General features: G+C 46.3%; 1 protein-coding gene across 5 annotated transcripts in view; it reads left to right on the forward strand.

The window, feature by feature from the left end:
• SLC23A2 (solute carrier family 23 member 2) overlaps positions 1–25,921 on the forward strand; it is a 120,555-nt gene that overhangs the window by 83,466 nt on the left and 11,168 nt on the right. For 4 of the 5 annotated variants that reach the window (XM_084886809.1, XM_084886808.1, XM_084886810.1 and 1 more), the window contains 7 exons: positions 6,945–7,033; positions 7,999–8,069; positions 8,921–9,102; positions 16,249–16,369; positions 16,868–17,024; positions 20,625–20,772; positions 22,208–22,313. In XM_084886809.1, coding sequence (XP_084742935.1) covers positions 6,945–7,033; positions 7,999–8,069; positions 8,921–9,102; positions 16,249–16,369; positions 16,868–17,024; positions 20,625–20,772; positions 22,208–22,313 — 874 coding nt within the window. The remainder of the gene's footprint in view (positions 1–6,944; positions 7,034–7,998; positions 8,070–8,920; positions 9,103–16,248; positions 16,370–16,867; positions 17,025–20,624; positions 20,773–22,207; positions 22,314–25,921) is intronic. The other variant, XR_014795239.1, reaches the window with a different exon arrangement.

Genomic DNA, 25,921 nt, shown 5'->3' on the forward strand with positions numbered 1-25,921 from the left:
AGACTGTTTTTATTATTAATATATTTTATTGATTTTTTAGAGAGAGGGATAGAGAGTTAGAAACATCGATGAGAGAGAAACATCGATCAGCTGCCTCCTGCACACCCCCCCACTGGCGATGTGCCTGCAACCAAGGTACATGCCCTTGACTGGAATTGAACCCGGGACCTTTCAGTCCGCAGGCCGACGCTCTATCCCACGTGTCAAACACAAGGCCCGCGGGCCAAATCCAGCCCGCCAGGCCTTGCAATGTGGCCCGCACCGCGCTGTCATCACTGCACTCCGCTGTCAGTTTATGACATTGTCAGTTTATGACTGTTCAGTAAACCATTTGGCCCGCGATTTAGGCTGGATTTTAGATTTTGGCCCCTTCTCTGATTGAGTTCGACACCCCTACTATCCACTGAGCCAAACCGGCTCCGGCCTATGTAAGAATGTTAATAAGCTAGTGGAGATATAATAATTTCACAGACCAAGAATCACTCTACGAATTTATTAATTGCAGAAGGGAAAAGGTACTTTTAGAAATGGAGAGTTCCAGCAGCATTCCGCCGGGTGGGGACACCTGAGGACAGGCCTCCTGACGTGAGGCAGTGAGGGGGGCATGGCTCCCCAGCAGCCTTCTGGCCAAAGTTGTTGAGCCTGGCTCTAAGCGTGACATTGGATAACCAAACACATACAGGGCTCTGATTAGATTGGGGGAGTGGGCAGATGTAAAGCATTTTTATAAACAGAAATTTATGGTCTGGATATTAGATTACATTATTAAATTAGTTTCACATTTGGGTGTAAAGGGGGAGAGGCAATGATGTAGGAGAATGCACTCATTCTCGGTGATAGCTGCTAAAGTATTTGGGTGAAATGCACCATGCCTGCAAGCTACTTTCCTCCAGTGCAGCTGACTGATGGGTGTGTACGTACAGTAAACAACAGCACAGCATTATCAATCGAGAGGTTTTTTTGGGGACAAGTTGTGTTTTGCTTTTCTTTGTAGGCACTTGGGACACACACTCCTAATGCAGAAATGAAACTATAGCTCCTCAAAGCCAAACCTCTTTGTTTCTTAGGGATCGTTTTACAATTGCAGTCTCCGGGGACCGGGGTAGTTACCTGCTTTTCCCTTGAAAATTGATGCACATTTTACTCTCTATTCTCTCTGCCCAAAGCTTTTCATCTAAAAGTCCTCCCTCAAATTTGCAGTGAAAATCAACATGCAGAAAGACTTAGCCTCTTATTTTTACTCTAATGAAATTCCTTTCAAACAATCATATTTGTAAATAGCACCCTCCGTTTATTATTTATTAAGCGAAACTTGGTGCTGGGATATAGTGATGGCTGAAACAGTCCCAGTTCCTGCTGTTAGGGTGACTTCAGCCCACAGGGGTGAAATCAGCATGAGGGAGCTTGTCTGAACAGATCGCTGTGGTGCTGTGGAGGGCCCTGGGCTGGGGGCTGGCAGCTCACCTGAGCTAACACCATAGGCTGAGTGACACTGCAAGTGATGCCAGCCCACTCCCGGTCAGAATGCCTTTGGAGAGCAGTGCTGGGGTTAAGGATTAGCTTTCCCCGTTCTCCCCAAGGGGGCCTTTTCGAGCAGGGTCCTCTAGTCATTTCCCTGCAAGAGGAAAGCAAGGTGTCTGCCCGCTGGCCCCCTCTGACCGTCACCACTCCAGTCTCGCTCTCCCCACAGCAAGGTCTCTGCCGTTCTCCAGGATTCAGGTCTGTTTGTAGCTCTTGTTTTACACTTGCTCTTCTCTCTGCCTGGACGACTACTAACGCCTTGCACATGTGATGGCAAGCTTCTCATCCTTATGCTGAGCGATTCTTTCGCAGACTCCCACACCCTTCACGTGTGGTCACAATTAGTGTCTCCTTCACACAACAGAAACTCCCAACGGCCTAAGGGTAGTTTTTTCTATCATCGTACCTGCTTATCGTGTGTTGAGCAGACACCCAAGAAACGGTTCTCAAGTGACCAGAATAAATCCTTTCATTTGACATAGGGTTGTCTCTTTTTTGGTGCCTCAACCACCCCCAGAAGTCATTGTTCAAAAACCCAGATGTGAGGACCCCACATGCGACTCCTATTAACCAGGACTGAGCGGAATTCAGAAATTTCCATTTAAAACATTTTTTAAAAATTTAAATTCCAGTTTACAATTGATTTATATTAGTTTTTGGGTATATGGCATAGTTATTAGACATATAACTTATGAAATGATCCCCTCAATAAGTCTAATACCCACCTAACACCGTACATAGTTATCACAATATTACTGACTTCATTCCCTATGCTGCATTTTACATCCCCTTGACTGTTTTGTAACTACCAATGTGTACTTCTTAGTCCCTTCACCCTTTTTACCCAGCCCCCAACCCTCCTTCCATCTATCAACCATCAGTTTGTTCTCTGTGAGCTTATTTCTGTTTTATGTTGTTTTTTAGATTCCACATTTAAGTGAAATCATAAAGGTATTTGTCTTTGACATATTTCACTTAGCATAATACCCTCTAGGTACATCCGTGTTGTTGCAAATGGTAAGATCAGAAATATCTTTTTTTTAAAAAAACCAAACACCTCACCCAATGATATTTTTTCATTGTTTTTGAGAGAGAGTAGAAGAGAGGGGAAGTGGATGGGGAGAGAGAGAAACATTGATGTGAGACAAGAGACGTATTGCCTGGTTGCCTCCCACATGTGCCCTGACCTGAGCTAGGGAACGTGCAACTAAGGCATATGCTCTTGACCAGGAGCCTGTGACCCCTTGGTCTGAGAGCCAGTGCTCTAACCACTGAGCCATGTCAGGTAGGGCCAAAAATACCCATTTTTAACCAGTGACCCCTGGGGAATCAGAAAGCAGTTTTCTGGCCGAAACCGGTTTGGCTCAGTGGATAGAGCGTCGGTCTGCCGACTGAAAGGTCCCAGATTCGATTCCAGTCAAGGGCATGTACATTGGTTGCGGGCACATCCTCGGTAGGGGGTGTGCAGGAGGCAGCTGATTGATGTTTCTCATCGACGTTTCTAGCTCTCTATCCCTCTCCCTTCCTCTCTGTGGAAAATAAATAAAATATATTTTAAAAAAAGAAAAGAAAAAAAAAAAGAAAGCAGTTTTCTGACCTGGGGGTGGGTGACTTATAGAAACCATGGCTGGAGAGTCCTAAGAACACATCACAAATCCCAAGGAGGAGATCTTGGAATATTTCCTAGAGGAGGTGGTATTTGCCTATGCCTTGAATGATGAATAAAAATTAAACATTAGAAATGATGACAAAGAGAAGGGATGAGCAAAGGCTCAGAGGCAAGAGCCTGAATCAATTTGCCTGGAGTGCAGGTGTGCGAAGGGGCTGGTGAGATGTGAGGCCAGAGGACGTTTTGAGGCTCCCGGGGTACCAAGGGGGGAAATGGGACACCTCCAGCAGGGTTTCTTTCTTTTTCTTTTTCTTTTTTTTTTTTTTTTTTTTAATCAGAGAGGAAGGGGGGTGGAGAGAGAGAGAAACATCAGTGATCAGTGATGAGAGAGAATCATTGATTGGCTGCCTCTTTCATGCCCCACACTGAGATCGAGCCCGCAAACTGGCCATGTGCCTTGACTGGGAATTTAACTGTGACCTCCTGGTTCATAGGTCGATGCTCAACCACTGAGCCATGCTCGTTGTCGGGCTGATTAGGTCCTTTTGCTGTCCTGGGGATAAAGCCAACCAAGGGGATGTATCATAACAAACATGCCTATCTGCTCAGATTTTTTTTTTAAAATATATTTTATTGATCTTTTACAGAGAGGAAGGGAGAAAGAAGGATAGAGTCAGAAACATCGATGAGAGAGAAATATCAATCAGCTGCCTCCTGCACACCCCTACTGGGGATGTGCCCGCAACCAAGGTACGTGCCATGACCGGAATCAAACCCGGGACCTCTCAGTCCGCAGGCAGACACTCTCCACTGAGCCAAACTGGTTTCGGCTAGAATTTTTCTTACATCTAGTGACACAATCAACCTTAAAAACTGAAGTCTAAAAAAATCCACCACCTCTTCACATATTTAAAGTATATTTTCCTGAAAATCAAAGTTGACCAGCTTTTTCTATCAAGGGGCAAGCAATAAATACTTCAGGCACTTCTAGTCTCTGTTGTGTCTGCCCACCTGACGCTCCCATTGAAGCTCGAAAGCACCTGTCAGCACCTCGGAAATAGATGAGGGTGGCTGTGTCCCAGTAACACTTGACTCATAAAAACAGGTAATTTGCCAGATTTGGCTCATGGGCCTGTTTGCCAACCCCTGGCATAAAGAAGGGCATGGTTTAATTGGTTTCCTTCCCAGTCGTAAGTACAAAATAAAATGGCAGGCAGGCTTGACTACTCGGGGAGGGTTAGATGCTGGTGTGTGTGAGGTGCAGAGAGAAGAGCCCTAGGGTTGACCAGCATTCCACTGGGGAAGTACCTCTTTTTTTTTTTTTTTTTTTTTTTTTTAATATATTTTATTGATTTTTTACAGAAAGGATGAGAGAGGGATAGTGAGTTAGAAACATCGATGAGAGAGAAAAACATCGATTAGCTGCCTCTTGCACACACCCCTTACTGGGGATGTGCCCTCAACCAAAGTACATGTCCTTGGCCGGAATCGAACCCGGGACCTTTCAGTCCGCAGGCTGAGCTCTATCCACTGAGCCAAACCGGTTTCGGCAGGAGGTGCCTCTTGTTTAATGCAGTCACGCGTCCTTGTAGCAGCTTCCCTGGGAGTAACTCAGTCAGGCCGCCGAGTTATACTGCCAGGTATGGAGACCACACTTACCTGCTGGGGTGCTGACTGCTGCTTCCTGCAAAGCGGCCACCGCCTTTCAGACAGCACGGCTGTGGCAGGCGGCGTGTGTCCCCACAGTGAGCCATGAGCTGCCACGTGCAGCCTTTCCCGCAGCTCGGGGAACTGTCTGGGCAGCACTGGTGGAAATTATCACCCACCTTCGGAGGAGCCCAGGGTCCTCATTGTTTGAAAGTGAGTGAGCTGGTTTGCTGCAGTGCTCTTAGGGCTTCTGGTCGGGGTGATGCCATAGAATGCTTGCCCTGAAAGGTGCCTAGGCCAAGTGCAGACTGAGGTCGAGTATAGATCATGTCCCCAGAAGGAGAACCCAGAGCCAGTGATGATTGCAGTGGTTCCCAAGGACAAGCTCTCTGAGTGCAACCCGTGGTGCATTGTCCTAAGATGCATTGCTTGACATCAGAAACAACGGCAAACAGATGCCGTTACCCCCTGTGAGATGGCATCCATTTCTAATGGATGCTGACCTCCCTTTACCTTTTCTGTACATTTCTGAAAAATTGTGCTTAAGGAATCTGTCTAAATCAAGCAGTTTTTTCTCCCTTTTAATATACTACATTCCCACGTGAGGTGACTTCACTTTTTTTTTTTTTAAAAGACTTTTTATTGATTTTTGAGAGAGAGAGAGAGAGAGAGAGAGAGAGAGAGAGATATCAGAGAGAGAGAGAGAGAGAGAGAGAGAGAGAGAGAGAGAGATCGTTGTGAGAGCAAGATATGGATCAGCTGCCTCCTGCATGACCCTCACTGGGGATGAGCCCATAACCCAGACATGTGCCCTCACTGGGAATCGAACCTACACTCTTTCAGTGCACAGGACGACACCCAACCAACTAAGCCACACCGGCAAGGGCTGCTTCATCTTTCGATGGTACTATGCTCTGGGATGGTTGGTGGAGGGCATGCCCACGTGACTGGCTGACAGCGGTGCATCTGGGCTGTACCATGCAGCCTGCCTCTGTGTCTTAAATGTCTGGCCTCTGCCTGCTCTCAGCCGATTTCATTACATGATTGAAATGGCCAGGAGAACGAGAATCTTGACCCTCCTCTGGCTCAGAATGGTGTGTGCCGACTCTGGACTTGTAAAGCAGATACTTGTCCTCCAGCCAGAGCCGCTCTGTTTCCCAGTCCAGTTCCTGCTTCAGTCAAGGCAGGACCTGCTGTCAGCCCAGGGAGGGATACTGCCCCCGCCCCCGCGCCCCCCCCCCCCCCCCCCCAATCCCCCCAGCCAGGGCATTCACACAAGGCTGCTTCCTGGAATTTAAAGGATCTGGACATCCGGGAGTTCCCAGCCCTGCAAACAGGAGCCAGTTTTCCATTTTGCCCTGAAGTATGTTAACAGTGTGGTCAAGGCCTCACGTTACCCCATAAAGCCACCTTAGTAATACAACTGGAGCAACATCTTTTGAATTTGAATAGCTCTAGTGTTCATAAAGTTAATGTGACGTATCCAAAATACAATTGAATGATGAAATCTGAGTATCTGCATTTAGTTGGAGGATGGGGACAGGAGATTTTATAGAAAGTTTGCACATTTCTGGGCCCTTTAAAAATAAGGTTTAGAATATTTGAGTCTTTTCATGATTAAACAGAATACTATATCTACCGTTGGTTTGTAACTTACAGCTTTTCCTCAATAGATGTAGAGCACTGACATGATTTTAATGCTTACCTCTGTTTTAGGGCAGTCTCTGGCTATAAAATGGAACAACAGGAAGACAAATTTGTTTCTATGCTATTCCATAATTTGAAAGGGAGGAGAAGGGTGGTGAAATAGAAGACATACATGGATGTTTAATGGGGAGCTCACAAGCTCAGCAGGAAAGAGAGACTTCCCAAATGCAATATACCCCACCCCCCCGAGGGGAAAGGTGGCGATGGCAGGGCTGGTGTTGGGGTTCCAGGGCCTGCCCGAGGCTGTGTGGGGGGAGAGCAGCGGAGGGGAGGACGGAGGAGCCATTGGGCCCGGCTGCCCGGGAGAAGCTCTCTTTGCAGACCGGGTTCTTTCTTCCAGGTGTTCCTACATTTACTCATGTGCTGTTTGTCTATGGAAAAGACTGTTAAGCTATCAAATAGTGAACTACCTCGGTAGTTCCTGATGCCGTGATCATGGTTTTGGTCTCGTTTCTTTTAGGTTACCCCTGTTTCAGGCCAGTGCTTTTGCATTTCTGGCCCCTGCTCGAGCCATCCTGTCTTTAGATAAATGGAAATGTAACACCACAGGTAATTGCAGTTATTTCCACATATGTCCTTGGGGTCCTTTAACTCAGGTGATAAAAGGGAGGCCTGGACACGCTGCCCTGGGCAGCCTTAAATCCTTTCTGGAATCAGGCACCAGAACACACAGACCAGCAAACAGCTTAGAATGCTCCAATCTGTGGATCATGTTTCTGTCTCTCTCTGTCCACTCGTTCATCCCTAAACCCAGAGCAAGTGAGGGCCAGAAGGGACCGCAATTCTCTATGCTAATGAGATTGATATGTATGGGAATGAAGGGGAAAATATTTGTGCTATTTTCCTGCCTCTTTCTTTCAGTGGATTTTATGAACCACCCGTAATCACTCTCTCTGCTGCATCAGCATCCCTTCTCTGAGACATCTCTGCTTTTTAAGGATCTGGCTGCTTTGGTGTTCTGCAAATGACTTTCACCTCCCTCCCCCCTTTAGTGATAAGATCAGGACAAGAGAAGACAGGGGACTTGAGAAAACCAGACCTGTGGTACTCTCAAAAGACTTCCGTTTTTTAGGTTCTAGGAGCATAGTTTTCCAGCTTCCCTTTCCTTCCATGCTCCTTGGAGTTACTTGGTGACCACTGAGTTGATTTGGAAACTGGAGGAGGCCCTCCGTTTTACCCAGGTTTTTAAACCTTAGGCGGCCTTGCTATTGGTTTGCAAGTTAACTGCTTGCAAGGGTTGGTCGTTCTGTGAGGCTGGCACGAGCCACGTCCAGCTCGTCAGCTTCTGACAAGCTGGGTGCTTCAGCCCACGAACACATTTGGTTAAGTTAGCGCTGGGGAGCCCGCCCTTCAGCATGGTAAGCCACACTGTGGAATTCCAGGGCTGGGTGTTTATGTACACATAGACTTCACACAGGGAGGAAATTCTCCTTAAAAAGAGTGAAATGAACGTGTGTCTTGTGAAGTGTCAGTGTTGTTTCAAGAAAAATCTTGTCTTTGTTTTTGTTTTCAAGATGTTTCGTTTGTCAACGGAACCACGGAGCTGCTGCACACGGAGCACATCTGGTACCCCCGCATCCGCGAGGTAAAAGCCGAGCGTGCCCCCCGTGGCCGCTTCGTGTTTCTCCTCTGCCCCGCTGCTGATTGTGCCCAAGAAATGGCAGTTGCTTGACTAAGCCCTCCCTCCCTTCTCAGCTACTGACATGTTTATCTGTGTCGATGGGCTCGCTGTAAAATGAAGCACACAGAAATGCTGTGTGCATCCCGACAGTATTGTTTCTCACCCTTCGTCCCCCTCCTCTCTCTGGCGCACCCACTGGCCTGCGCACTGGCACCCCCAGCGGAACCCGCCGAGGGGCGTGTCTCCTTTGGAAGGAGCCTCAGAGGCTTGTCAGCAGGCAGCAGAGCTCTGTGTTGGCCTGCATTTGTGGAGAGAATTAAGATAATTGCCTATTCAGTGCACTTGAACGGGACAGGTCGTGGGAATCCTTAGACATAAGAATGGCTGACAGTTTATTCAGATCTTTTAAAACCTATAAGATCATTCACCGTTCATTCAGAGTCAGCCCAACTATTCTGTACAATAGAAACATTCCTTTAGCGTCTTTGTCAATTGCGCTGTCTTTTAAGTGTCCTGCGGGAACTCACTTTTTAAAAAGTCAAGGAGCTTTATACTGCAGTGTCCCTTAGGAATTATAAATTACGCCTGTCTCATTTGTCAGCGGAAAAGGCAAGTTCGCTTTGCATCAGGTGCCCAGTCCTACAATGCTATTCTTACATTAGTCCGGTCATACATCACACCGGGAGATTTCCAGCCGTGTCATGCCCGTTGTATAATGCCTTGATACCTCACAGAATTGTCAGTTGTGGGTGTGGGTGACATTGAGTAGTGACGTATAAGCAGCTTACTCATGTCTGTGCCCGCTCTTATTCCAGATCCAAGGGGCCATCATCATGTCCTCGCTGATAGAAGTGGTCATCGGCTTCCTGGGCCTGCCCGGCGCGCTGCTGAAGTACATCGGGCCCCTGACCATTACGCCCACGGTGGCCCTCATTGGCCTCTCCGGCTTCCAGGCGGCAGGAGAGCGAGCGGGGAAGCACTGGGGCATCGCCATGCTGTAAGTGTTCTGAGACCACTCAGTTGTGGACGGTGAAACTCTCCCCTCTTTCCACCCCCAAGGGGCGGCCTCTGGAACATTCTGACTTTAGGAGATAGGTTTTATTTTAAGTCAGAACTTGATTCACTCCCTGCCAGGGAATGGACGGTGTTTTAGAGTCGGAGTTGGGAAGGTATGCCGAAGACTTGGCAGTGAGGTGCAGGGGAAGGGATGTAAGGTTTCAAACTTCGAGTGGTGCCATTAGCTCTTGACTTTTGAAGTCGGACCAAATTTGCATGAATTGAAATACCTAGAATCCTTTAGAGGAGACTCAAAAATACGTCCCGACTGGCAAGAGACAGATGCAGCAGGAGGGTCTGCATTGTGTAAGGGCAAGGCCTCCACTCTGTGTTGATCGATCACCACGGCACCCACAAGCACCTGGCTTGCCGTCTGTCACAGAGGAGGCAGTTAGTGAGCACGCTGTAAGTGAGGGGGGGACTGGAGCGGGGGTCAGACTTTACCCATGACCCTAGGGAAAGTCGAGAGTAATGTCAGAGGACTTCTATCCCTAAAAGAAGCGCTGGTCTCCGGTGGTGAGACAGTGAGTGTATTACGTCTTCAAGGAAGAGAGAATTCCTGCACTATTTAACCTTTCCTGGAGCGTTAGAAAGAAGGGAAATGACTCAGTTTTATCTCAGTGACAAATACTGACAGAGCTAATGAAAGAGAGAGTCTGACCAACTTCTTCCTTCCTGGGGTGTGGAGCGCTCAGAGCCGAGGGCAGATATGTGTAGGCATCTTTCTCTGCTGTAAAGCTTCTTTAAAATGTTTTTTTAATTTCATTTTTATTGTTGATACTATTACAGGAGACCCCATTTTCCCCCTTTGCCCACTTCCCCCCACTCCCCAGCCCCGGCCATCATCACTCTGTGTCTGTGGGTTATGGGTTATGCGTATATGTTCTTTGTCTCATCCCTTTACCTTCTTTCATCCAGTCCTCCCCCCGCCTCCCCTCTGACAGCTGTTGAAATCTTCTAAAACACAAATTCTTCCAGAAAGGGCCTTTGGATCCAGCTCTGCATACACCTAATTTATTTTTTTAGTGTAAACACCTGGGAAGAATGCCCCTTACAATGTGATTTGGGAAAAGGCTGCTACAGATAATACAATAAAAGGACAATGAATTTTGTGTTATTTCAGGACCTCAAGGAAGGAGGATTATTAGAAAGTTTATTAATAAAACCATTATGGGTCCACGTGGATTTTATTAATAAAAACCACATTTACAAAAACAAACAATAAAATTCAACTGTATATCTCTACTGCAAATTGGGAATAGAAGAACCTTTCATGAGTAAGATTTTAATTAAAATGCCTCATTCTTTAATGGCAAAAGACTTACTAATAAACAGGCCTGCCTATTATAATCAGAAACCAAGATAAGTATGCTTATTACTACCATATCATTCAAAGTTGTCCTGAATGTGCTAACCAATGCCTAAGACAAGAAAATCTATAATAATAAAAGCATAATAGGCTAATTAGACCGGACAACCTTCCACACGAAGCCGGGCTGTGAGGGAAGCCCGGATCTTGGGTGCCATAGGGAAGCGGTGCAGGCAGCCAGGGAAGGAAGGCCCACTCTTGCATGAATTTCGTGCATTGGGCCTCTAGTAAAGTAATATGGATAAATACCAGGAAGATCAGGGAGAAGGGAATGGCAGTTTGCCCTTATAAAATTAAAATACTTTCCAGAGCCGAGTAACAATACGCTGGTCCTGGTCCTGGACCCGAATGACTGGGGTAGAGCAGAGCAAGGCGGATAGAAATAAAGCCAAGAAAACCGTGTTTAGTACGTGTTGCAGTCATATTTCAAATCAGTGGGAGATGGAACAATTAGATAATTATTAGGAAGAAAGGTAAATTTTTACTTTATGACAAATCACATTTCAGTTAAATTAAGACTTAAATGCAGAAAACAAAACTATAAATGTACTAAGAGAAAACCTACATAAACATTTAATCAGGAAAGACAGGGAAGATCTTAAAGCCGATATTGGAAAGGGATAGATTGATAGATTTTAAAAAATATATATATTTTATTAATTTTTCACAGAGAGGAAGAGAGAGGGATAGAGAGTTAGAAACATCGATGAGAGAGAATCATTGATCAGCTGCCTCTTGCACACCCCCTACTGGGGATGTGCCCACAACCAAGGTACATGCCCTTGACCGGAATCAAACCTGGGACCTTTCAGTCCGCAGGCTGAGGCTCTATCCACTGAGCCAAACCAGTTTACTTCTAGTGCATTTATATTCAAATAAAACCAACACTGAAACTAAGTTATGAATCAATCTGGGAAAAGATTTACAACAAATTCTACAAGGAAGGTTAATGTCTCTAATTCATAGTATTTCACTAATTAGAGTCCCAGTGGAGCAATAGATGAAGGATATATGAGCAGTCATCCTATATAATAAAACCCTAACATGCAAATCGACTTAACAGCAGAATGACCAGTCGCTACGCACACTGACCACCAGGGGGACAGATTCTCAATGCAAGATGCTCACGGCTGGCAAGCTCAGCATCAGTGGTGGGCACCTCTCCTGCCTCCATGGCAGTGCTAAGGACCCTCTGAGACATCCCCCAGCAGTCGGACATCCCCTGAGGGGTTCCAGACTGCGAGAGGGCATGCACCGGGCCTCTAGACTAAAATAAAGGGTAATATGCTAATTAGACTGGACATCCTTCTGGATAAAGCTGGGCTAGAGGGAAGCCCGGGTCCCGGGTGCCTGGTGGTGGCCCAAGGGAAGCCTGGGTCCTAGGTGCCAGAGGGAAGCTGGTGCCAGCAGCCGGAAGAAAGGCCTAATCTTGCACGAATTTCCTGCATTGGGCCTCTAGTTTCGAAATAAGAGGAAATACAAATAGCTAATTAGTGTTTTAAACCCAGATATCAAAGTGCATATTCACAGGGATTCCGTTAGCAGTGTGTGTGTCGCGAGGGGTGGGGAGGGGCCGGGTTGTACAGCATGGATCCCTTAGTCACTCCAATAGAAATGTCATTTAGAGACACTTCTTCGGGGAAGGTAAATGTGGTGACATTTCTAACACCTTGCATGGGGCCTTAATGGGAACTGTTCTTTTCTTGAGAAAACTTTATTTTTCTTAGGGATAATCTCAAACCTTTTAAAAAGTAGAGAGAATAGTGTAACAAGCTCTCCTGTACCATCACCAAACACTCAAGTCTCATTTTATCTGACCCTCACCCCCAAAATATAAAATTCTAGCCATTTGAAATTTAACAGTAAATAGGGAAATTTAACATAAAGTAATTCCCATCCTCAAAAAAATCTGCTCATGATCAACTAGTAAAAAGTTAGTATTTATCCTTTCAAATTTTTGTTGTTTGTGCAAAAATATAAGCATATTTACATGTGGTACACAGCTTTACCATCATATTATTTTATAATTTGATTTTCACCCCAACATTTTTTGTTGGACTCACCTTCCCAACACATTGTGTTTAGATCTATTTCATTCTTTATAAAACTACACAATGTCAAACAGAAAGAAATGTCTGTAATCTCTTAAACCATTCCCCAGTTGATACTCATGAATGATGATTAAAATATTGGCTGTTGCAAACCATGCTGGACTAAGTAATTCATTTGTAAAGAATGAATGTTAAAGTTAATGATGATATGCCGAGACCGGTTTGGCTCAGTGGATAGAGCGTCAGCTTACGGACTGAAAGGTCCTGGGTTTGATTCAGGTCAAGACCATGTGCCTTGGTTTTGGGCACATCCCCAGTGGGGGGTGTGCAAGAGGCAGCTGATCAATGATTCTCTCTCTCTTCCTCTCTCTAAAAAAATCAATAAAATATATTAAAAAAATAAATAAAGTAAATGATGATAAAGTAAATGATTAGTCTTTTTAATTGATGAAATTGGTAGAGGCTTTAAAATATGTAGGGCCCGTGTTACAGAGAGCAGCAAAGGAATGTTCTTGGTCCCTGGGTGGTACTGTAAATTCACTCAGCCTTTCTGTTCATGTTTGGCAGTGTGTATCAGAAGCTTTTAAGTAAGTTATTTACTGTTTGACAGATCCGTTCTGGCCCTGGGAACTTGTCACCAGGAGATAGGCAGGTGCCAGGGATGGGCGATCTGTCACAGTTTCCGTTGCTCCCTGTGTGGCACCTGTGGGAATTGTTAGACAAGACGTGCTGCGTCTGTACGATGGAATGCTGAGCAGCACTGAGGTGTTGGTGCAGATCTCCGTCTATTGAGGTCATGACATTAAGAGGTTGGGCAGCAGCATGTAAAGTGTGAATTCACTTTGGGCCCGAGGATGATCTGTTTGTGCTCTGAGGATGAGGCAGCTGCCTCTCTAGCCCCAGGATGACTCATTCACATCCCAGGAATGGGAGCCGTTCACAATTAATAGACCAGAATGCTACATAGTTGTAACCAGTGGGATGATGGTGATCTTAAGGTTTTTCGTTTTGTTTTGTTTTTGCTTATCTGCCTTTTATAATTTCCCTACACTTTAGCGTACGTTTCTTGACTAATATTTGTAAGGTAAAAGAAAGGTCAGTAAGCCAGCCATATATAAATGTTAAGTGGGACTAGCTGGCTGTGGTAGCAAAACTCTGGCCTGCGGAGCTGGGGCTCAGATCCTTGTCTCTTTCCTGTTCAGTCAAAGCATGGGCACAGCCCCCACCGCCTGCCTCTGCTGTGGGACTGCCTGGCTTACCTGCCCCACAGGTGTATGTGGGGATGGACATGAATTAGGAGCAGACTAGTTTTGGAGTGGGAAGAATATGAGCACTCATCTGCCAGTCCACTCACTTAGTTTGCATTGCTAGATCTGGGCCCAAGTTCAGGGTGTCCTTCCCTGAATTCTGGGTGTGTCCCTCATCCTAATTAATTATTTTTTTGTAATCTTCACTTAATTCCATTGATTTTTAGAAAGAGTAGAAGGGACAAAGAGAGAGAGAAACATCAATTAGTTGCCTTCCACACACGCCCCAATTGTGATCCAGAATCTAACCCACAACCCTTCAGTCAGCGGGCCGACTCTCTTAACCACTGAGCAAAACTGGCTAAGGTCCTTACCCTTTTTAATGAATTTAAAGTATGATTTTATTGATTTCTGAGAGGAAGGGAGAGAAAGATAGAACCATTAATGATGAGAAAGAATCAATGATTAGCTCCCTCCTGCATGCTCCCAATTGGGGATCAAACCCGCAACCCAGCCATGGACCCTGACCTGGAATTGAACTGTGAACTCCTAGTCCACAGATTGATATTCCATGCCGGCCAGGCCGAGCATCCTTTTTCAAATATGCTTTGAAAAGTGACCACCGCAGTGCAGGTGTAATTGTCAGATGGGTGTCTCCTGCGATAATCTATACGTGTAAAAGCCTAAATGACAGTTTCAACCAGATGACCGGATGACTGGCCGGTAGCTATGATGTGCACTGACCACCGGGGGCAGATGCTCAATGCAGGAGCTGCCCTCTGGTGGTCAGTGCGCTCCCACAGCCAACCTCCCACTATTGGCCAGCCAACCTGCCTCTGGGAGGAGTGACTGGGCAAGATGGCCTCAATCGCTGGCCAGGCTGAGGGACCCCAACCGTACATGAATCTGTGCACCTGGCCTCTAGTGAGAACAATAATAGCAGACATGGGGCCTTTTTGGCTCTGGGTGTTCATTTTGAAATAATAGCATTTTTAAAAATTTCATGTTGGTCTGAGTTTAAAATAAGCCAGTTTTAATGTCATTGCTATATCATTTTTGTTGTTCAAATTCACCACCCCAGAGAAATTGGAATCACTTGGGCACTATGCATGTTTTCAACCTTGAACTGGTACTGGCCTGGTGACCTTGTGGTAGAGACCCCTGTCACCGGGATAGCGAAGCCCAGGGTAGGCAGGGGGACAGCGGAGCACAGGCCTGTGCTCCAGCCGGCTGCAGTCCCCACTTCATTAGGAGTGTTACAGTGAAACCGCACTTGACTGACCAATGGAGCGGATAATTCCATCTCAGCCATTGGAACCGGGCCCAGGGACAATTAAGCGTAGCTTTGTTCCCACTCTTCCTGCCAGCTCTGTCTCGGGTTGTAAGTGAAAGAGCGAGTCCCGCCGGATGATGAAACACATCACTGTGCGCCTCCATTGTTTCAGCGACGGGAAGCCACCCCACACCGCCATACTCGGGCACTGGACTGAGGATGTGTCGGGACCTGCTGCAGGGAGGGCATTCGCATCCCTGCCTCCTGTGGCCCTCAGTGCAGCTGGGTCAGGAGTGTGGGTCACGGTGCAGGGGCTCCTGCACTGCCCAGGCCTCCCAGCCCTTATGGCCCGTGTTGCAAAGGGGTGCAGAGTCCAGGCTGTAGAGTCCTGGCCTACCCACCCTGCAGACTCGGGCGACATGACCTTGGACGTTGTCTCTCTGAAGTGGATGATTATAGAAGCTACTGCAGAAGGTTGAGATGATGGGTGGGAAGACTCCCCATAATGTCTGACACACACAAACATCTCACAAATATTAATATTGCAATCTACTCTATATAGGTTTCTTAAATATTGAAGCTTTTTGCTTTTTAAAAATAATTTTTGCTCCTTATAAGTAAACCAGAAAATACAGAAAAGTAGGGACAAATTTGCATATTATATTGCCTCCTGAAGCCAATTCCTGTGAGCAGTTTGGGTCCCATCTTCGCTGTTTGCATGTATGTGTGTGCATGTGTACACAGACACTTGTGCAGTACCTGCTTGTTTTTTAATTTGTAGTTATAATTACACTCCTCTCTGTATTGTATCTGTTCGCCTGTCTTTTTCTCTGACATAGCTTGAGTTTCTTCCATTACTGTGTATATTCTTTGGGTTTTCTTATTCTATTATGGGAAATTTAGCCAAAGCATTTACATGGTGACTTTCATTTCTACATCAAGAAATGCTAAGAAAAAGTGTTTAAATATCTTTTCAAAAATGGCATTTACCAAAGATATGATTTCCCAAGTAGTAATAGTTAAGAGGACTAGCCACTTGTTAAAGTGAGTTGAACATATGTGATCACTTTGCCATTGAATGTTTGAGCAATATTTTAACATACAGACAAACAGCTTTGAAACTAGTTTATTTTCTCTCTCTCCTCAGGACAATTTTCCTTGTATTACTGTTTTCTCAATATGCCAGAAATGTTAAATTTCCCCTCCCAATTTACAAGTCCAAGAAAGGATGGACTGCGTACAAGTTACAGCTTTTCAAAATGTTTCCTGTAAGTAATTATTTTTTTTTCTCCTGAGATATTGTCCTTGGTTCATGACATAAAATGTTTAAGTAATTGGGTTTTCAGCAGGTCTGTGCAGGGGCCCTTGTCTGGGTGGTGGCATTGGGGTACTAATGACCCCTCCCCCCTCAACTTGCCATGGACTTCAAGTCAAAGTGGTAGAAGCTTCTGATTCTGAATTCCTTTAGGGGGACATTGACTGTCCTGGGACTGAGGGCGGTCTGGTTCCACGCTGCCTCTGCGGGACATTGTTCATTATCTTTATTTTATTAGCCAGACTTAGAGTGAAAGTAACTTTACCTGCAGACAACTCCTCTCTCTAAATCTGATCCCATTCAAGCAGTAGGCTCTCCACAGATCTGTTATCGGTGTTTTGAGTGAAAGGGGGGTGGTTCTGGGCTGAGGCACTCAGACTGTAGGAAGGCGTATGTTTTGCCAGCAGCTGCCCCCTCTGTGGCTAATAGCCTTTTTTTTTGATCCCTTCAGATCATCCTGGCCATCCTTGTGTCCTGGCTGCTGTGCTTCATCTTCACAGTGACCGATGTCTTCCCTCCTGACAGCACCAAGTATGGCTTCTACGCTCGAACAGACGCCAGGCAGGGTGTGCTGCTGGTGGCCCCGTGGTTTAAGGTCCCGTACCCCTGTAAGTATTCTGTGGCAGAGGGGTCAGGAGCTCCCGAGGGCAACTGAGACGCCTTGGAAGTGAGCAGAAGGCTCTGCGGCAGGAGAAGCCTTCTCGTCCCTGTAGGTCTTACCATTCTGGTCATGAGAGGATTCAACCCCCAAGGAAGGGAGGTCCTGTCCCGGGAGGGCCATCATGAACACAGACTAACCAGCTCCCTTCTCAGGTTAACTAGGTGGTTCTTTGGGTTCCATTAGGGTGAAATCCTAGACAAGAGGCCTCTTGCCAGGTTTGAGGTCTGGTGGCCTGGATTTAAGGGCAGCTCATAGAAACACAAGTACAGAGCCGTGTACACAGGCCCAGGCCTCTGAAGTGAGCAGACTGGAGTGGGAGGGGCCTGAAGATTAGCAGCAAACTGCTCAAGCATGATGGGATTTGTATAATCTTATAATGGGGAGCTATAATCTTTTAAAATTTGGTCCAGCTGTCAGAGGTAAACTGATACTCACAAATGCATGGAAGATGGATCATAAGTTAAGATTTAAGTGTTGGATAACTCTTGGCTAGTTCGGGGGTAACATTTGGGGGGGCAGTCCCAAGCTGAGGTAACATTTGGATTCACGTGTGCTGGGCAGACCCCTCCCCCATCGTTACAAATGCTGAGTTGTCCTGTGGTGTACACTCCGTTCTGACATTTGGGGCTTAGTTAGAGGAGCCTGAGCTGCTTTATTCCCCTGCTCATAGCAGTCACATTTTCACATTTTATAGTGACAAGGAGAGAAAGCAGGAAAGGCCAAGAGTATTAGGACTGGGTCAGAGACAGCTGTTGTACGCCTGTTAAATGATGGCAACATCGGCAGTTGTCCTTCTGTTCTTGACACATTTACAAACACTTAAAAAATGTAGCCTTTCTAAAATAACACTTTCATCAGGTCATATGGTCTAAGTATATATGTATGTACATAGGTACTCCTCTTCTTTTTTAAAAAATTCATAGCTCATAAATCCATAATAATCCATAATAATAAAAGCATAATGTGCTAATTAGACCAGATGTCCTTCCGGATGACTTTCTGGGTGGCAGGGCCGAGCCCCTTGCACGAATTTTGTGCATTGGGCCTCCAGTGTACATATAATCTGAGAGGAAGAGATTAAAAACCGGTTGTTGAGGCAGTCAGGAGGTGGCCTGGGAGGGCACATGCTGGGTGGTCCTCCACCTGTGCCGGTGGCTGCTGAGATGAGCACAGACATGGGCGCAGGTGGGCTCCTCGGAGAAGCAGCCGTGCATGTGCTGAGACAGCCGTCTGGCTCCCGTCCTGTCGCCCCCGACGGCGTGAGCTGCTCTGTTACCCGGGGAAATGCCACCCCAGGAAGCCAGATGGATTTGGCTTACTTTGGAGTCCAGTTTTCACACATGCCCCTCTCTTTATATTCTGTCTGTCGCATGCTGAGAATGACCTGTGCTGGCTGTTAAAATACAGATTTGGGGCCCACAATGTCCACAGAGCTGAGGTTGAGAAACCAGCTGTAAATAAAGTAACAACATAAATTAAAGGAGAGATGAAATAACAGTAAATATAGAAGGCTGGAAGCCAACAAGGTTTTAAATATATATATAATCTGAAGAAAAAAGGTCCATCATGTAAAAGATTACAGATTTAAAGTGTTGAAGTAGATGGACTAAGATCTTATAAATCAAAATTAAGGACTTCAGGCACAAAGGAGAGGGGAAATAAAAAACAGTAAAAGGCAATTTCTGAAAAATTAGTAAATAGCAAAATGAAATGAAAATCTCTCCCCTAAATCAAGTCACTAAAATGAAACTACAACATGACATCAGCAACAAGGTAACCATAGAAAATGCATTAAAAATACAAAATGTTGCTTGATAAAGAAATCGTCTGTATGAGAAAAATCTGTTCCAAACCCATCGGAGATGAGATGCTGACCAAGCCCAGTTAGGATGGGCATAGAGCTTGCTGGGCATAGAGCGTGTTGCCCGTGGACGTGTATCTTGACCCTCTGACCATGGGCCTGTGAGTCCTCTGTCTGCTCCCATGGAGTGAAGTAGCCCAGGTGGGAGCAGTTAGTTCTGTCCTCATGCACACACTCCAGGCATGTTCTGCACATCTGACTTCATGTGTCACCTTTTTCTTCCCGAACCTGAAGTTGTTCCCCGTTAACCTATGAGACAGAGGACAGTCGCCTCTAGGTGGTGCATGGAGCCTCCTAAACATGCCTGCCCCCTGGTCCTGCCCACCTGCTGATGCTCAGCGCTGCCCTTCTGAATGCCCTCTCCACTCCGCTCTTGCTCTCTAGACCCTCTCCGGACCAGGTTGTCCTCTTCCTGACTTCCCAACCTCCACTCGCTGTCACCCAGTTTGGGTTGCCTCCCTTTGATGTCTACCCATTGCACTGTTCTTGGATCATTCATCAAACGGCCTTAATGACCATTTTATCTTATCCATCTTCTTCTTCCCACTGTGTTTTTTCTTAGTGACTATAACTAATGGTTCAAGGGAAGAAGGTCTAGGTACTTTATCAAAGAAGTCTATTCACTCTTACAGTAAAATCTCCTCTTGGTATTTTTATTAAGTGAGATCTTTGGCTTGGAAAGTCCAAAAAGATTTTTTTCCTTTCAAAGTATATCTAATGAGGGAACCAAATCCAGATCTTCAAATTGAAATTACCTGGGGACTTCTCTTTGCTTTCTTAAATTATTTAATTTTCCATAACATGGTTTACAAATAAAAAACATGGAAGTGCTGCTGTGACACCAGCGGAGGGTTATCTGCACCTTGTGTCATGCTCTGTTGTTGCGATCTAAATTTAACTGGTGGCTTTTCACTGCTTTCTCATTTGATGCCAGTCCCAGAGCGAGGGCACCATTGGTTTGTACCATCCTTTGCACAGCAGGGTTAAATTCGTAGAAATACAAATTTCTATCCCAACACAGCAGGCTGTTCAAATTTTAACCCTTTGCACTCCGAACCATTCTGGACATTGGCTACCAGCTACTCGACTCTAACGGCGGAAACGTGCGTTGAATTAACTCAATTCCCCGTAATCACTAATAAACTGCAATGTTCCCTGAGAGGGGACATCCGAGTGATATGCTAGAATTCCGATGTCCCCTGAGAGGGGACAGCGGAGTGCAAAGGGTTAATTTAGTCTCTGGCTTTGAAGCAGGAAGAGAAGCACCCACCTCTTTCTGCCAAACAGTGTCTTTTAAAGAAGGTCATAGAGCAGTTTGAGCCTGGTGATGGGCATCTTCATTGACTCCGGAGCCCTTCCCAGGCATTTGGCCGTTGGTGATGTACTACGGTGTTTCCCCAAAAATAAGACATCCTCCGAAAATAAGACCTAGCGCATGGAAAGATAAGACATCCCCTGAAAATAAGACCTAGCGCAACTTTGGGAGAAAAAATTAATATAAGACACTGTCTTATTTTCAGGGAAACAGAGTAGTTAACTAGTAGGTTTAAGCATCAAGGTTCCACCGTGAGCTTCAGATTCTGAGCGGGCCTTGTAGCATCCTCGGGCATGCTGAATGACTTGGTGTGTGACGTTTGCCTGTGCCTCTGAGACAGCGAGGACCTGACGTTTGTTTTCTTTCTACAGTTCAGTGGGGCCTGCCCACCATCTCTGCGGCTGGTGTCATTGGCATGCTCAGCGCCGTGGTCTCCAGCATCATCGAGTCAATCGGGGACTACTACGCCTGCGCAAGGCTGTCCTGTGCCCCGCCGCCGCCCATCCACGCCATAAACAGGTGCGCTCCCGCGGACACGAGCACTTCCCCGGGCCCGCCACCTCGCTGTGTTATGCTTTGGTTTGGATAATCTTGGAGAAGAAACCAAGGGTTTCAGCATGGAGGCAGGCAAGAACAGGGCTCTTCCTTGGCTGTTTGTCTTTGGACAAGTCAGTGCCCTCATCCTGCCCTCATTTCCTCATTTGTAACCATGAGCAGAATTCTCGCCCTTTCTTCTTCGCGGTGACAATTGCATAATACGTTCTCTGAGGTCACTCTAGACCTTAAATTCACCCAAACACAGGCCAGACACCACCATTGTTATTTGCTTGGGTTGGGGTCATGGGTGTTTGCCCCCTTTATTCCTGTTTTCCTCAACTGTTCTAGACGGTGGATGCTGTGTCATCTCTTCACATTTACAATTGGAAAAAATATTTTTTTAAATTGATTTCAGAGAGGAAGAGCGAGTGAACGAGAGAAACATTAATGATGAGAGAGAATCATTGATCGGCTGCCTCCTTCACTTGCCCTACTGGGATGGAGCCCAAAACCCAAGCATATGCCCTTGACAAGAATCGAACCTGGGACCTTTCAGTCCTCAGGCTGACGCTCTATCCACTGAGCCAAACCAGCTAGGGCACATTTACAATTTATATAGGTAGAGAAGTATGAGCATGAATAAATGAAGTCTGCAGAATCTAGAGGTTTATGAACTATGAGCCATATGTAGGTGCTCAGCACACCTGGTCATTAATTTCTGGATGCCAGGAGTGAACTAGGCCCTATGGAGGCTGCACAGAAGATAAAATTGCCCCAAACCCTGCTTCCCCCGAGCTGCTGCCCATTTGAAAGGGCTTCCATGTGATAAAATGAAAGCCCTTTCATGCAACCCTGCATGTGCTCTTGTCCAGAATCGAATCTGGAACCTTTCGGTTCGCAGGCTGAAGCTCTGTCCACAGCCAAACCGGCGAGGGCAGCATTTCTTAATGTTGGTTCTGGAAGGGATGTCAGTCCTGGATTTATGTCTTTCTCCAGTTGAGCTGTTGCTTATGATTAAATCATTTGTATATTGATTCTTTTAAAAGTGTCAATGTTTACACAGTTACAAAGCATGTCTTTCCTGGTGAAACTGTATTAATAGCAGAGGAATCAAATCAATGGACAGCCTATATTTGTCTTAGACACCAACAAATGGCTCTGTTTTCTGGCTAAAAGCTTTTAATTTGGAATGCTGTTTAGACGCCTGTGTCTAAGGGTGGGTCACAGAGGTGCTTTCAAAGCTGCATGAAGCTTGTAGGTCTGGCATGGGGCTTGAGACGGCCTTGTTACCCCTCCCAGGCGTGCGGAGGGTGTAGCTCTGTGGCCCAGACCTTTGGGTCACGGCCACTTAGAGCCTATCTCGGAGTGTTCCCCACTGAGTGAATGTTTCTTTTTGCCCCATTCCTTTACATTTTAGGGGGATTTTCGTGGAGGGTCTCTCCTGTGTGCTCGATGGCATATTTGGCACTGGGAATGGCTCTACTTCATCCAGTCCCAACATTGGAGTTTTGGGAATTACTAAGGTACAAACATTTTACTAATTAAACGGTTGGGCCACTAAACGTTGATCCATTTCACTGATTGGTCTGACCGCATGAGTTCCGCGCGGAAGTCCTCCAGTTCTGAGATCGTCTCCCCCACTCCCATCTCCTTCTGTTGTGGTTGCTGAGTTTTTGGAATGTCTTCTTTGAGATTCTGCAGCCAGATAAGAAGAAACCAAATATTGAGTTTGATTAATCTTGACTGTAAATTCAGGTGAGAGGGTGCAGGCATGCCCAGGGCATGCCCAGTAAGCACCGATGGTTTTCCTGTAAGTTGGGGGCCATCAGAGTGCTCAGCCTCACTCGTGCAGATGGCTCCACCTGCTGCCGGTTGCTCCTGACGCAGGCATGTGAGGGCTGCCGGATGGGCACTTCCTCCAGCGCCACCCCAGGGTCTGTTGCTGCCAGTGGTGAGAACCAACGCTGCCCAGTGTGTCTCACATGGACACCGAATGTGGCGCAAGTCACTCGTTTTTTGTTTGTTTTTAAAATATTTTTTTATTGATTTCAGAGATGAAGGGAGAGGGGGAGAGAGAGAGAAACATCAATGATGAGAGAGAATCATTGATTGGCAGCCTCCTGCATGCCCCACACTGGGAATCAAGCTTAGAACTCGGCCATGTGCCCTGACTGGGAATCAGACTGTGACCTCCTGGTTCATAGGTCGATGCTCAAGCACTGATCCACACCGGCCAGGCTCACTCTCCCTTTAGCCAGTGTGCTGCATGAACCTGTACACATAGAACTGATCTGAAATCACATCAACATAAAATTGCTGTAGACGGAGGAACTCTTAGAGGAAGACACTTTATTAAGCCAGCTCCTTTTCTGTGCCCCCTCAGAGCACGCCCGGAGCAGGGTCACTGCAGGGAGTGACTGGTGCTGCTCACTGAGGTTCCTCCCAAGACGGGCCTGAGGTGGTCGGGGGAATAATCTTATTACAGTTTGAATGGTGCCCGCTTATTCTGAAAGACAACCTGCAAGTGCTTTTCAATGAGCTAACTTGATTTTCCTTCTGAATCCCTTTGGATCACTCACATCAGGCAAAGGCCGCATCCATTCAAGGGCAGTGTCAGCCCTGGAATTGGTTTTCATTGCCTTGAGTAGCTGTCCAGTCCAGTCATCTGCACAGCTGCCTTGGTGGGGAAAGTGGGACGGGCAGCAGACTTCTCGGTGGTCTGAGCCTGTAGCTGACGGGAGGTCCCGTCCAGAAGAAAGGAGGCGCGGGTTCTGGGCTGTGGGCTGCCTCTTATCCAGCTGAAGGGCGAGTCACGTTCCTGAGTAGAACTGAGGTCTACAGTCAGACGATTCTAGATCAGCACTGTCTGTGACAGCCACGTCCTGCGTGACTTGAGTTCAGGACCTGGAGAAGGGCCTCGCACAAATGATAAGACTAGACAAGAAGCACGGATTTGGAAATCACAGGGGCCAGGTGGAGTTTTTCTCAAGAGGAGAGGCTTCACTGGTGCCCAGGCCCTGCCAAACTTGCTCCTAAATAGGCAGGCAATTCCGATATCAGACAGACTATATTAAGGTCAGTAAATATTAGTAAAGATTTACTTTGAGACTATTAGGTCAGGAAATTGCTTGAGCCACCATTGTCTCGTCAGAACAATCGTGCATAGCTTTAGCCCTTGCCAAAGCTCAAGGTCCATGAGCTTTCTAGGTTCCTTGTTTGTAATTCCTCAATAGTGTAGTGTAGGCCAGTGGTTGGCAAATTCATTAGTCAACAGAGCCAAATATCAACAGTACAACAATTGAAATTTCTTTTGAGAGCCAAATTTTTAAAACTTGTTCTAATGCCACTTCTTCAAAATAGACTCGCCAGGTCGTGGTATTTTGTGGAAGAGCCACACACAAGGGGCCAAAGAGCCGCATGTGGCTCGCGAGCCGCAGTTTGCCGACCACGGGTGTAGACATGGGTAGCTTCCAGCAACTGTCCAGTATGGCAGTCAGTAGCCACATGTGGCCATTTAAGTGTAAATTAGTTAAAAGATTTAGTTCCTTGGCCACACTAGCCACATTTCAGTGGCTTAGTGGTCACTTGTGGCCAGTGGCTGCTTTAGGACAGTACAGATACAGAATATTCCATCAGTGTATAATGTTCTGTTGAATGGCTCTGGCCTGGGCTCCTGCATCAGAATTCCAAGGCATATAGGAAGAGGGTGGTCTGTGGCTCCTCCAGAGATCTGCCTCCGTTTCCTAGCAACTTTAATAGTAGCTGCTCTTTATCCAGTCATGGATTTCCATGGCCATGGCCATTCTAACCTGCTTGATCAGGAGTTGAGGCTGCTTACCCCATTGTGTTCTGAAGTTCTAAGGGGTCAGATTGCACAGGCAGGACTTCTCCGCTGAGTGTGTGCCAATGTCTGTCCCTCAGAGAGGGGCAGGCATGGGGTTGTGGCTGCTTTGGATTTCGGTCCTGGCTCCATCACTTTCCCAATGTGACATCATCTCTCTCAGCCTCCAAGACAGTACGCAAGGCTCTGGAATTAATAACTCGATGTAAAGCACTTAGCAGAGTCTAGCGTGTGGTGGGTATACATACAGTAAGCTATTGATATTGTCTTCATAGGATATTGTCAAATGAACTCAAAACGAGCTAAAGGCTTTGGCTAGAAATAAATGATAAAGATTTATTCAAGAGTTTGCAAATTGGGAACACAGCTAAACAAAAACCTAGAAGCATTATGAAGAAGAAAGAACAATTAAGAGTTCTCCTCTTGAGAATTATCAGTCCTGCATTCTTAGCCCTAGGATTGGTCCAGGATGTCAAGGTCAGAAAGATAGGTGCCAGGAGGTGTGGTTGGGATAATGGGTGTCAGGTGGTCTGGATACATGAGTCCTTCAGGGGGTCATCAGAGGGTTACCTGGAGGTCTGGTGTATGTATATCCGGGGATTGACAGGACTGGAAAGTTCAAAAGTTTAAGATCCCAGGCTAATTAGAACAAGAATAAGCTCATTATTCCTCAACCAGCTTGATTTTAGTCATTTGGCAGCTCAACTATAATGACTGTGTATTATTTCTTCATCCTATTCCTCAATATGTAGCTCAAAGTTTATTTCTAGAAACAGAGTGAGCACCATGTCTCCTATGCTGCATTCCACACTGTGGAAAGCCTTTGGAAAGTCGGAAACGATGGCCCTACAGGCAGAGCTGAAGCTCAGGAAGGTCAGGGGGAGGTGGGCAGCAGGAAAGTAGACGAAAGGCTCTTTGTCAGCAATGGGAGGCAGGGATTTTTTATTTATTTAAGATTTTTAAATTGAATTTGAGAGCCAGAGAGGAAGGGAGAGGGAGAGAGTAAGAGAAACACTGATGTGAGAGTATAACATTGATTGGCTTCCTTCTGCACACCCCCTACCTGGTATCGAGCCCACAACCTAGGCATGTGTCCTGACCAGAAATCAACCGGCAACTGGCAACCTTTCTGTGTACAGAACAAAGCCCAGCCAACTGAGCCAGTTCTGGCCAGGTGAGGCAGGGATTTTAGAGCTGTGTTTGAAGCATCTATACTAATAAAAAGATAGTATGCTAATTAGACTGGACATATTCCAGACGACCATCCAGATGTCCTTCCGGACCAAGCCT

The sequence above is a fragment of the Pipistrellus hanaki genome (assembly GCF_964339955.1).
Source record: "Pipistrellus hanaki genome assembly, chromosome: 6".
Classification (NCBI taxonomy): Eukaryota; Metazoa; Chordata; class Mammalia; order Chiroptera; family Vespertilionidae; genus Pipistrellus; species Pipistrellus hanaki.